This window comes from Scyliorhinus canicula, chromosome 6 (genome assembly GCF_902713615.1).
Source record: "Scyliorhinus canicula chromosome 6, sScyCan1.1, whole genome shotgun sequence".
NCBI lineage: Eukaryota > Metazoa > Chordata > Chondrichthyes > Carcharhiniformes > Scyliorhinidae > Scyliorhinus > Scyliorhinus canicula.
The window spans coordinates 7507461-7520289 of record NC_052151.1 but is presented as its reverse complement, the minus strand read 5'-3'; the positions used below and the strand labels follow the sequence as shown (position 1 = coordinate 7520289).

At 47.2% G+C, this 12829-nt stretch overlaps 1 protein-coding gene across 4 annotated transcripts in view; it reads left to right on the top strand.

Moving 5' to 3' along the window:
• lrrc73 (leucine rich repeat containing 73) overlaps nucleotides 1-12024 on the top strand; it is a 103421-nt gene extending 91397 nt beyond the window's left edge. For all 4 annotated transcript variants that reach the window (XM_038798942.1, XM_038798940.1, XM_038798943.1 and 1 more), the window contains 2 exons: nucleotides 10322-10511; nucleotides 11495-12024. In XM_038798942.1, coding sequence (XP_038654870.1) covers nucleotides 10322-10511; nucleotides 11495-11565 — 261 coding nt within the window. In that variant the 3' untranslated portion in view covers nucleotides 11566-12024. The remainder of the gene's footprint in view (nucleotides 1-10321; nucleotides 10512-11494) is intronic.
• The last annotated feature ends 805 nt before the right edge of the window (nucleotides 12025-12829 follow it).

The window sequence follows — 12829 nt, the reverse complement described above, 5'->3', positions numbered from 1 at the left end:
ATCCTTTGAGTAATTCCATTGCGGAATCATAGTCCGTAGCGTCCTCGATGAGCATGTAGATGTCCAGGCCCACTCTCGAGTGCAAGATCTGTAGTTTCTACTCCCTCGTAGGTATGCTTTCTGCCGTGCCGAGGTAGCCGTTGAAACGTGCTAACCAGTGCTTAAAGGTTGCTGTTGCATTAGCCGCGTGGGGGCTGAGTTGTAGACACTCAGGCTTGAGGCGGAGCTCCATCCTTTAAAACTTGTCTATTAAATTGATGCACTATCAATTGACCACAGAAGTGAAGTTGTAGTCCGAAACTGAAGGCTTTAATAGACAAGATGTTTCCCCAGCAGCTCAGGTACAGAAAGGAAACTGTGGGGAACACACGGGCTCTTATACCCCGCCTCACAGGGCGGAGCTACCTTACAGCTCTAGCCAATGGGTGACTAGTGATACATACCATTGGGCCAATGAGCAGCGAGCCTTCTCCACCAATGGTGTCTTGGCATTGCTAGTTACCGCAATACCTCTAGTCATACTACCACATGTGTTCAATTCTGGTCACCACGTTATAGAAAGGATGCTATTGCACTGGAGGGGATGCAGAGGCGATTCACCAGGATGTTGCCTGGGATGGAACATTTAAGTTATTGAAGAGAGGTTGGATAGGCTTGGGTTGTTTTCGCTGGAGCAGAGAAGACTGAGGAGTGACCTGATCGAGGTGTAAAATATTATGAGGGGCATGGACAGGTTGGATAGGGAGCAGCTGTTTCCCTTACTTGAAGAGTCAGTTGGGAAGGGACACAAGTTCAAAGTGAGGGGCAAGAGGTTTAAGTGGGAATGTGAGGAAAAACTATTTTACCCAGAGGGTAGTGACAGTCTGGAATGCACTGCCTGGGAGGATGGTTGAGGCGGGATGCCTCACAACCTTTTAATAAATACCTGAATGAGCACTTGGCACGTCATAACATTCAAGGCTATGGGCCAAATGCTGACAAATAGGATTAGGTAGACAGGTCAGGTGTTTTTCATATGTCGGTGCAGACTCTATAGGCCGAAGGGCCTCTTCTGCACTATTATTCTGTGAAGTGATGCAGGAGCAGAGGGACCTGGATGTGCATGCGCATAATTGATTGAAGGTGGTAGAACAGGTTAAGAATAAAGCCTGTGTAATCGTGGCCCTTGTCAACAAGAACATAACATGCAAATGTGTTTAAAATACTGGTTCAGCCTCAGCTAGAAAATTGAGTCCAATTCAGGTCACCGTACTTTAGGAAAGATAAGAAGGCATCAGTGGGGATACAAAAACATTGACTAGAATCGTCGCAGGTATAAGGAACCTCAGTTATGTAAATATATTGTATGGGGAGACAGTGGTATCGTGGTATCATTGCTGGACTAGTAATCCAGGGACCTCAAATCATGCTCTGGGGACCTGTGGCAGACGGCAAAATTCAAATTCAATAAAAATACAAAAGATGACCATGATGAATGTCAGATAAACCCGTCTGGTTCACCAATGTCCTTTAGGGAAGGAAATCTGTGGTCCTTACCTGGTCTGGCCTACATGTGACTCCAGATCCACAGCCATGTGTTTGACTCTTAAACACCCTCAGGGATGGCCCAGCCAACAATGTCCACATCCCACGAACGAATAAAAAAAAAATAGTCCAGTTGTAAAGGTTGTGGGAGTGATGGTAGGTTGTGGGAGTGATGGTGGGTTGTGGGAGTGATGGTGGGTTGTGGGAGTGATGGTGGGTTGTGGGAGTGATGGTGGGTTGTGGGAATGATGGTGATCAGGGCATGGATACAACACTCTGTTATGCTTTAAAAAGACACAGAATCATAGAATCTACAATGCAGAAGGAGGCCATTCAGCCCATCGAGTCTACACTGGCCCCTGAAAGTCCATCCCACCTAAAACCATACCTCCACCTATCCCCATAACCCAGCAACTCCACCTCACTTTTTGGACACTACGGATAATTTAGCGTGGCCAATCCACCTAACCTGCACATCGCTGGACTGTGGAACAAAGCCGGAGCACCCGGAGTAAACCCACGCAGACACAAGGAGAACGTCCACACAGACAGTGACCCAAGCTGGTCATCATCAACAATAACACATTGGGTGGGATTTTCTGGACCTTTCTGATCATTCAGTCCTGCCAAAGGCATCCCTGCGGTGGGTTCTTCAGAAGTGGGGCAGGCTAGCCACTCATAACGCCATAGAACTCACCAGGACTGGAAGATCCGCCTGACAGCCAACAGCAAGCACCCTTCGCTGCTGGAAATCATGTCACATTTGGGGGGGTGGGGACAGGGAAATCCCAACCATTGCATTTATGTACTGTATTTAAACAGCTCGAGGCACTTTGGATTGCCATTATCAGACTGAATTTGACACTGAGCCACACGAAGAAATGTTACGACAAGTGACCAAAAGTTTGCTCAAAGAGATAACGTTTGAGGAGCATGTGAAGGAGGAAAGAGATGTAAAGAGGCCGAAATGCTTAGGGAGGGAATTGCGAGGTTTAGGCCCTTGGCAACTCAAGGCATGTCCAGGAATGGTGAAATGGATCAGGGATGCACAGAAGGTCAAAATTAGAGGAGCATAGATATTTTAGGGGATTAAAATAAAAGCAAATTACTCCGGATGCTGGAATCTGAAACAAAAACAGAAAATACTGGACAATCTCAGCAGGTCTGACAGCGTCTGTGGAGAGAGAAGGGAGCTAACGTTTCAAATCTAAATGACTCTTTGTCAAAGCTAACTCAGAGAATTATAGAGTGGAAATGGTCATCGAAAGAGGAAGAACTGAGACCAGGGTGATATTTTAACAGAATTATGAGAATTAGTCCAGTCCAACGATGTGCGGGTTAGGTGGGTTGGCCATGGCCTTTTGTGTGCAAAAGGTTAGGTATGATTACAGGGATAAGGCAGGAGTGTGGGCCTAGGTAGGATGCTCAATCAGAGAGTCAGCACAGACTCAATGGGCCGAATGCCCTCCTTCTGCACTGTAGGGATTCTGCGATTCTATGATTCTAATTATAAAGTTGTGTATTGCTGAATTTGGCACTGTTTTCCTTTGAGAAGAGAAAGTCTGGACAGAGTGGATGGGGAGATACTGTTCCCATTGATGCAAGGAACAAGAGGTCACAGATTTAAGGTAATTTGACAAAACAAACAACTTGAGTAAAAATCATTTTCACACAGTGAGTGGTTATGATCTAGAATGCAATGTCTAAGAGTGTTGTGCAGGTAGATTTATTCAACAAATTTAAGAGGGATTAGATTATTACCTGAAAAGGAAGAATGTGCAGGGAAAAAGGCATGTGAGTGCTTCTAGGTAAATTGTTGCAATATGTGCCAGCAGAAACACAACATTCTGTGCTGTAATAATACTGCAAAGTAGAAGGACTAACCAAATTTCTATTATTTTTAAATATTTTATTTTAAAGTCGTTTCATTTATGAGTATAGGTAAGTATTTTATCTAACAGGGTAAAGTATTTTATCTAACAGGGTATAATGTTTTAATTTTTTTTCAGCTGGTAAGATCCTGCCGAACCAAAATACAGCATTTTCCAATAGTAGTGATGCGAAAATCTGATTTGCTTAACATTGTTTCACTTAGATTTACGCTTTGAAGGAATGCAATGAAAATGTTAAACAAGGGCCAACTGTGTTACCATTGAGTCAATAGACAGGGGTCTTATATTTCATAGTTTTCGGATGAATAGAGAAACTGTAAAAGCATCATTTATTGCTGTGAGTCTTGCCCTCTTTGAGTCTTTTGCATCCTATTCTCATTCTGTTTTGCCTCTTGCTTTTCTGTTCCTCCACTTTCTCTTTTTTTGTAAGGGTCACGAAGAGTCACCACTGAGGTTGTTGGAATAAAAACTTACTTTATTTTACAATAACTATTATTTACAGCTCCGGTAGTTCCCAACTGGGTGTTCTCTAGTCGGTGCCTTATTTGCCGACTATATATATATACATAATCAGACATTGCTAAAAGTCCCCTGCCCCCTTAACGGGGGAGTTCATATTCTGCAGGATCCACAGGGTAGTTAATCATCCCCACCACGTAACACCCGTTGGGTTATAACATTCCCCCCCCGCCCTGGGCGCAAGGTAGAGGCCATCAGCGCCACAAGCAACACCGTCCGGACCAACCAACAATGCCGGAAGAAACTACACAACCTCCTCAAGACAGCAAGGGTGAGTAGGTAGCACTGTGCCCTTGGCACAAACCCCCATTCCACATACCGGTAACCCTACCCCACCACCCGGAGGATGACCGAACCCCCACCCAGCACCGCATGCCAGTACCCATACCATCCGCCATGGTCGGGTGCCCTGGCCACTGAAGCCTCCAGCTACCCACCCCCTGGGCTGCAAGGGTCATTTTCTGTTTCCTCCACCCCAGGAGAAGGCCGTCCATAATTGTCAGGAGTGGGAGAAGACTGGAGCAGGACCACTAGACCTGCGGCTCCTCATCGCGGCAGAGCAGAGGCCACTGGACGTGGTCGCGTGCATCACCGACCTCCCCACCCCCGTCCTCACACCACCCTCATCCCCACACCACCCCCACGTTGTCTTGTATTTTGCAGGACCTGCTAGTGATCGGGTGGGTCCTTCTGGTGTCCTCCGCCCCCAGCCACAGCCATTACCAGAGCCCCGGGTGCTGAGCAGCAACGAGGGGAGCCAGCAACTCGAGACCCAGACCACACCGGAGCTCAAGTCCAATAATGACACTGCTTTCCCGCCACACCTGTCTGCAAACCCTCCACCATGCCAGAGACACTCACTTCGGTTGGGCACTTTAGTGAAGAGGCTCCTGGGACACTATCAGGTGCGCACAACACAGCTGTTCCGGCACATCAGGTGGAGGTTAGAGGGTGGGATGACCCCAGGGACTAGCTGCCATCCAGATGGGGTTTGGACTTTTGGAACAGACAATCCTATCCATAGTGGAGATGCAGTCGCAAATCCAGGGACGTCATGAGGGGTTGTCAGCGAGCATCCAGCAGCTGCAGGTGCAGTTGGAGGAGTCCAACCGCATGCAGGAGCAGGAGGTGATGCTGACCATGCATGCCACCCAGACCAACACCGCACGGGTGGCATCCGCAGTGGAGGCCTTGGGGGGGCGCGAGTGTTTTGGCCATGGATCAGCATGTCCAAGGCCCGTGGAATTCTGTGCAGGCGGTGGCCGAGGCCCAGGACAGGGTGACCCTATCACAGACAGCCATGCGCCAGAGCCATCTGTGCGTGGCTCAATCACAGCGGGCCGTGACTGAGAGCGTCGACGGCATTGCCCAGGCACAAATGCAGAGGGAGGTGGCCCAGTCCCAGAGGGAGACAGCACAGTCATTGCCGGATGTGGCACAGACCCAGAAGGTGGTGACACAGTCACAGCGTGATGAGGCTCAGTCCCAGATGGAAGTGGTCCACTCCTTGTGCTCCATGCCATGAGAATGCAGACTTGATCGATTTATTGTCACATGTACCGAAGTACAGTGAAAAATATTTTTCTGCGGCCAAGGGAATATACACAGTACGTACATAGTAGACAAAAAGAATAATCAACAAAGTACATAGTCAAATGGTGATTGGTTACGGTGCGAAACAAGGGCCAAACAAAGCAAATACATGAGGAAGAGCAGCATAGGGCGTCGTGAATAGTATTCTTTTAGGGAACAGATCAGTCCAAGGGAGAGTTGTTGAGGAATCTAGTAGCTGTGGGGAAGAAGCTGGTCCTATGTCTGGATGTGTAGAACATAGAACATAGAACAGTACAGCACAGAACAGGCCCTTCGGCCCTCAATGTTGTGCCGAGCCATGATCACCCTACTCAAACCCACATATCCACCCTATACCCGTAACCCAACAACCCCCCCTTAACCTTACTTTTTGTAGGACACTACGGGCAAATTAGCATGGCCAATCCACCTAACCCGCACATCTTTGGACTGTGGGAGGAAACCGGAGCACCCGGAGGAAACCCACGCACACACGGGGAGGACGTGCAGACTCCGCACAGACAGTGACCCAGCCGGGAATCGAACATGGGACCCTGGAGCTGTGAAGCATTTATGCTAACCACCATGCTACCCTGGTGCCCCAGACTTCAGACTTCTGTGTCTTCTGCCTGATGGAAGGGTCTGGAAGAGGTCAAAACCTGGGTGGGAGGTTTCTCTGACAATGCTGTCTGCCTTCCTGATGCAGCGGGAGGTGTAGAATCAATGTGAGGGTGGCAAGCTTGTGATGCGTTGGGCTGAGTTCACCACACTGCAGTTTCTTGCGATTTTAGGCCAAGCAGTTGCCACACCAGGCTGTGATGCAGCAGGATATGATGCTCTCTGTGGCAGATCTGCAGAGGTTCGTGAGAGTCGATGCAGACATGACGTAAAAGGTCATGTTGACCATCACCTTGACGACCACTGGGGGCAGGTATTGAATTCCAATATTCATTATCTGCAGGGACTGAAAGGCCAACATGTTAGCGTGCTCCCGTGCCCAACCAAGTCCAACGGGGTATATGGTGCCTCCGGTTGGCACTGTGGACTCTGCCTCCCCCGTCCTTCCTTCCCCATGCCTATGCCAGCAGTACACTCTGCATCCCCCCCCCCCCCCCCCCCCCCCCCCATAGGGGCTCCTGTGAATGTTGCTCCGGGATGGGCCCCATGATGCTCCGGATTGTGGCGGCCGGTTTGGGTGGGTATGGGGAGGGTGTGTTGGAGGGTGGAGGCTAAGTGCGAGAGTGGGCAGTCCGTGCCTGGACACCGCCCAGTCCCATGGGAGGCTCACCCTGGCCACACAGCCCTCCCCCCCTCACTCCCCCCACCCGCAGCCCCCAATTAGCCAGCCCAGCCACTGTCACGACCGGCAGCCAACGGTCACACCTCTCCATGTCCTACCTCCTCTCCCCCCTCATCAGCCCAGGGCCTGTTTCTTGATGTTTAAAAGCTCAAGTGAACCTTGCCGACGGGAAATACTGCCAGTGGAGGCGGAGAATGGAGGAAGCCCCAAAGAATACTGGGTCAGGCCCGCTAACGATATGCCAACGGCGTTTACTGTACGTGCGGAGTTGGACGCATTGACGCCGCTGTCGAGGCACTGGTGGAAGCGGAGATTCATGGAGGCCCCAGAGCCGGGACCGGAAAACTAATAACATGCCAAAGTTTACTGTACATGGCGTTTACTGTACATGCGGAGTGGAACGCATTGATCTCTGATCCTTCACTCTGGCCCTTCACTCTGTTTCTCTTTCACTCTCTGATCCTTCACTCTGTTTCTCTTCCACTCTCTGATCCTTCACTCTGTTTCTCTTCCACTCTCTGATCCTTCACTCTGTTTCTCTTCCAGTCTCTGATCCTTCACTCTGTTTTTCTTCCACTCTCTGATCCTTCACTCTGTTTCTCTTTCACTCTCTGATCCTTCACTCTGTTTCTCTTCCACTCTCTGATCCTTCACTCTGTTTCTCTTCCACTCTCTGATCCTTCACTCTGTTTCTCTTCCACTCTCTGATCCTTCACTCTGTTTCTCTTCCACTCTCTGATCCTTCACTCTGTTTCTCTTTCACTCTCTGATCCTTCACTCTGTTTCTCTTTCACTCTCTGATCCTTCAATCTGTTTCTCTTTCACTCTCTGATCCTTCACTCTGTTTCTCTTTTACTCTCTGATCCTTCACTCTGTTTCTCTTTCACTCTCTGATCCTTCACTCTGTTTCTCTTTCACTCTCTGATCCTTCACTCTGTTTCTCTTCCAGTCTCTGATTTTTCACTCTGTTTCTCTTTCACTCTCTGATCCTTCACTCTGTTTCTCTTTCACTCTCTGATCCTTCACTCTGTTTCTCTTCCACTCTCTGATCCTTCACTCTGTTTCTCTTTCACTCTCTGATCCTTCACTCTGTTTCTCTTTCACTCTCTGATCCTTCACTCTGTTTGACTTTCACTCTCTGATCCTTCACTCTGTTTCTCTTTCACTCTCTGATCCTTCACTCTGTTTCTCTTTCATTCTCTGATCCTTCATTCCGTTTCTCTTTCACTCTCTGATCCTTCATTGTTTCTCTTTCACTCTCTGATCCTTCACTCTGTTTGTCTTTCACTCTCTGATCCTTCACTCTGTTTCTCTTCCACTCTCTGATCCTTCACTCTGTTTCTCTTCCAGTCTCTGATCCTTCACTCTGTTTCTCTTCCAGTCTCTGATCCTTCACTCTGTTTCTCTTTCACTCTCTGATCCTTCACTCTGTTTCTCTTTCACTCTCTGATCCTTCACTCTGTTTCTCTTTCACTCTCTGGTCCTTCACTCTGTTTCTCTTTCACTCTCTGATCCTTCACTCTGTTTCTCTTTCACTCTCTGATCCTTCACTCTGTTTCTCTTTCACTCTCTGATCCTTCACTCTGTTTCTCTTCCAGTCTCTGATTTTTCACTCTGTTTCTCTTTCACTCTCTGATCCTTCACTCTGTTTCTCTTTCACTCTCTGATCCTTCACTCTGTTTCTCTTTCACTCTCTGATCCTTCACTCTGTTTCTCTTCCAGTCTCTGATCCTTCACTCTGTTTTTCTTCCACTCTCTGATCCTTCACTCTGTTTCTCTTTCACTCTCTGATCCTTCACTCTGTTTCTCTTCCACTCTCTGATCCTTCACTCTGTTTCTCTTTCATTCTCTGATCCTTCATTCCGTTTCTCTTTCACTCTCTGATCCTTCATTGTTTCTCTTTCACTCTCTGATCCTTCACTCTGTTTGTCTTCCACTCTCTGATCCTTCACTCTGTTTCTCTTCCAGTCTCTGATCCTTCACTCTGTTTCTCTTCCACTCTCTGATCCTTCACTCTGTTTCTCTTCCAGTCTCTGATCCTTCACTCTGTTTCTCTTCCAGTCTCTGATCCTTCACTCTGTTTCTCTTTCACTCTCTGATCCTTCACTCTGTTTCTCTTTCACTCTCTGATCCTTCACTCTGTTTCTCTTTCACTCTCTGATCCTTCACTCTGTTTCTCTTTCACTCTCTGATCCTTCACTCTGTTTCTCTTTCACTCTCTGATCCTTCATTCCGTTTCTCTTTCACTCTCTGATCCTTCATTGTTCCTCTTTCACTCTCTGATCCTTCACTCTGTTTGTCTTCCACTCTCTGATCCTTCACTCTGTTTGTCTTCCACTCTCTGATCCTTCACTCTGTTTCTCTTCCAGTCTCTGATCCTTCACTCTGTTTCTCTTTCATTCTCTGATCCTTCACTCTGTTTCTCTTCCAGTCTCTGATCCTTCATTGTTTCTCTTCCAGTCTCTGATCCTTCACTCTGTTTCTCTTTCACTCTCTGATCCTTCACTCTGTTTCTCTTTCACTCTCTGATCCTTCACTCTGTTTCTCTTTCACTCTCTGATCCTTCACTCTGTTTCTCTTTCACTCTCTGATCCTTCACTCTGTTTCTCTTTCACTCTCTGATCCTTCACTCTATTTCTCTTTCACTCTCTGATCCTTCACTCTGTTTCTCTTCCAGTCTCTGATTTTTCACTCTGTTTCTCTTTCACTCTCTGATCCTTCACTCTGTTTCTCTTCCAGTCTCTGATCCTTCACTCTGTTTTTCTTCCACTCTCTGATCCTTCACTCTGTTTCTCTTTCACTCTCTGATCCTTCACTCTGTTTCTCTTCCACTCTCTGATCCTTCACTCTGTTTCTCTTTCATTCTCTGATCCTTCATTCCGTTTCTCTTTCACTCTCTGATCCTTCATTGTTTCTCTTTCACTCTCTGATCCTTCACTCTGTTTGTCTTCCACTCTCTGATCCTTCACTCTGTTTGTCTTCCACTCTCTGATCCTTCACTCTGTTTCTCTTCCAGTCTCTGATCCTTCACTCTGTTTCTCTTTCACTCTCTGATCCTTCACTCTGTTTCTCTTTCACTCTCTGATCCTTCACTCTGTTTCTCTCTCTCTATCTCCCAATTGTTTTATGTTCATCCCTTGCTATCATGCCTTGATTTTCTAAGTAAGTTTTCTCAGCCATCTACCCTGACTAAATACTTATTTAACGCTTTTGCCATTTCTTTATTTTTCATTATTAATTCCTCCAACTCACTCTCCCAAGGAACAAATCTAGCTTCAGTGGCATTGCGATTAATTAAAGTGTTTCTAGCATTGCACTGCTGAAATCTCTTCACTTGTAGGACCTAGCAATACACAGCCAGGGCCGCACATTGGGAAGTTATTGATAGGATTGTAAAATGAAAATGGATGTTCCCCCTGATAAGTTTGGATTGATATGTTATGATATAAAGCAGTGACATTCACTCCCTGCACAATGGGCATCACCATAATTCAGCATTTGTTCTGTCTCTCAGATATTTCTGGACATGGTGGAGAATTATCCCACCTCCATGCGGACCCTCATCCTTGCAGAAAATAACATCAGCTTGGAACTACAGCAGCAAATCTCGGATCTGCTGTCTGAAGGAGAGGAAGAGGAGGAAAATGAGAATGAAGGGCAAGAACATGCAGAAAGAGAGAAGGAAATCTGGATTTCTCAGAACAGTGAGGAACTATATTTAAATATCTCTGGGTTATTATGGGTATTGACCAAAGTCCAAATGTCTCTGCCCCCCCCCCCCCCGGCGATTCTCTGACCCGGCGGGGTGTCGGAGAATCCCGTCCATGGTTTTAATGAACAATTGTCTCTGATGAATTGTTAGCAACATAAATGTCAAAATGTGCGAAGCTAATACCAAACTTTCTTCTTGATGGTCCTTTTTTTGATGAGTATTTTAGTTTTCTATACCTTTGTCATCTTCTTGTATCAGTACAGCACCAACGTCCACATCACCTTAAATTACTTGTCATAATTCGGTGTCAGCAAAACTGGTGGGTTGGTTAACACATTTTGCAGATCGTCAAATGTCTCCTGACATCTTCCTTCACTCCTCTCTCGCTCTGATCCTTCACTCTGACTCTCTCTCAATCTCTCTGTCTGTCTCTCTCTCTCTCTCTGATCCTTCACCTTGACTTTCTTTCTCTCTCGCTCTGATCCTTCACTCTCACTCTCTCTCTGATCCTTCACCTTGACTCTCTCTCTGATCCTTCACCTTGACTCTCTTTCTCTCTCTCCCTGATCCTTTATTCTGTTTCTCTCTCTCTGATCATTCATTGTGTTTCTCTCTCTCTGGTCCTTCACTCTGACTCTCTCTCTAATCATTCACCACGTTCTCTCTCCCCCTGATCCTTTATTCCGTTTCTCTATCTCTGATCATTCAATCTGTTTCTCTCTCTCTCTGATCCTTCACTCTGTTTCTCTCTCCCTGATCCTTCATTCTGTTTCTCTCTCCCTGAACCTTCACTCTGTTTCTTCATGCTGTTCTCCCTTCCTCTATCTACGATCCTTCACTCTGTCATAACTGCCATGAGATATATACACAGCCTAATCTGCACCATGCTGATTTAAAACTACTTCAAATTGTCAGAGATATCATTTTGACTAAGTGTCCTACTTTACTTGACCTCTGCAACTTCTCTCTCACCAGATTCAGGATCACAGACTATCCTCATGGCAACAGGGCTTGAAGATTCCTTACTGGCTGAAACAGAAATGTGACCATTTTCTGATGAACCACGTCCTCATATCCGCCTCCTGAGCTGGCCCACACTGCACTGCTGCTGACCAGCATCCCTGTTTGCTGTGTTGGAATTTACTGAATTTATTGTCTAATCACTTGGGTCATTTAGAGCTTATACCCCAATGTGACAGTCACCTTCCATAAACTCAATGAGCACCCTGCAATCACCTCACATTATGTCACTTTGTTTCTGTGTTTATTTATTTTTTAAATAACTTATTTGCATTCCATTAGTATTCACACCAGCAGTCACCATACTGAAAATGCGATTAACTGTGTAAAGTATTGATAAGTTTTGATGTAAAAAGGTACTGTGTAAATGGACTTGTTAATTCATTGATTAATGAATGGTTTGGAAAGTCAAATGGGCTTGGTCCGTATTGTAATGATTCTATGAAACAGATTATAAAGGCCTGGCTTTAGCACAGTTTTCTTTACTCGGGCTGATAGCTGTGCAGTTTCTGAAACAAGCAAGTCTGAAATGCTCAGTAAAGTTTTGTTTCCATGATATCTTGTGAGAAAAAAAAATTAACTACCAGGAAGCTGCCAATTCTTGCTCTCCACCCACTTAGGATGAACCAGGAGTGAGAATAAAGGGGCGAAATTCACCAAAGTCCATCGTGACGCCCTTGACCGGCGGGCAAAAACAGCGCTGGTGACTCAGCCCGCTTATCAGCCCAAAATCTCCCGCCCCGAAAGGGCCAGCAGCGGAGTGACGCTGTACGCGTCAGTTTCACCCGCTGCGGAAGTGGCGCGTCGGTTGACGTCGGGCAACATCATTCACGCCGCCTGGCGTTGGGGGGTAGAGGTGGTAGGTGGGGGGTAGGGGTGGTAGGGAGGGGTAGGGGGGGTTAGGGGTGGTGGGGGGTTAGGGGTGGTGGGGGGGTAGGGGTGGTGGGGGGGAGGGGTGGTGGGGGGTAGGGGGGTGGGTGGGGGGGGTAGGGGTTGGGGGTGTGGGGGGTAGGGGGGGTGTGGGGCGTATTGGGTAGGGGTGGCAGAGTCCGCAACCAACACGGCTGGAATAGATGTGAATGCCTTGTTTTTTTTTAAATGGCGAGTATATTGTGCTGCGTGCCTAACTGAGATGGAGAAAAAAATTTGCTGCACTCTTGGTGATCCTCATTATTTATTACTCCAAATGTTTGAACTTAATTATGCCATCTTGCAGAACCTTGAGTTCCCTACCCCCCCCCCACCCCTACCCCTACCCCCCACCCCCCACCCCTACCCCCCACCCCCACC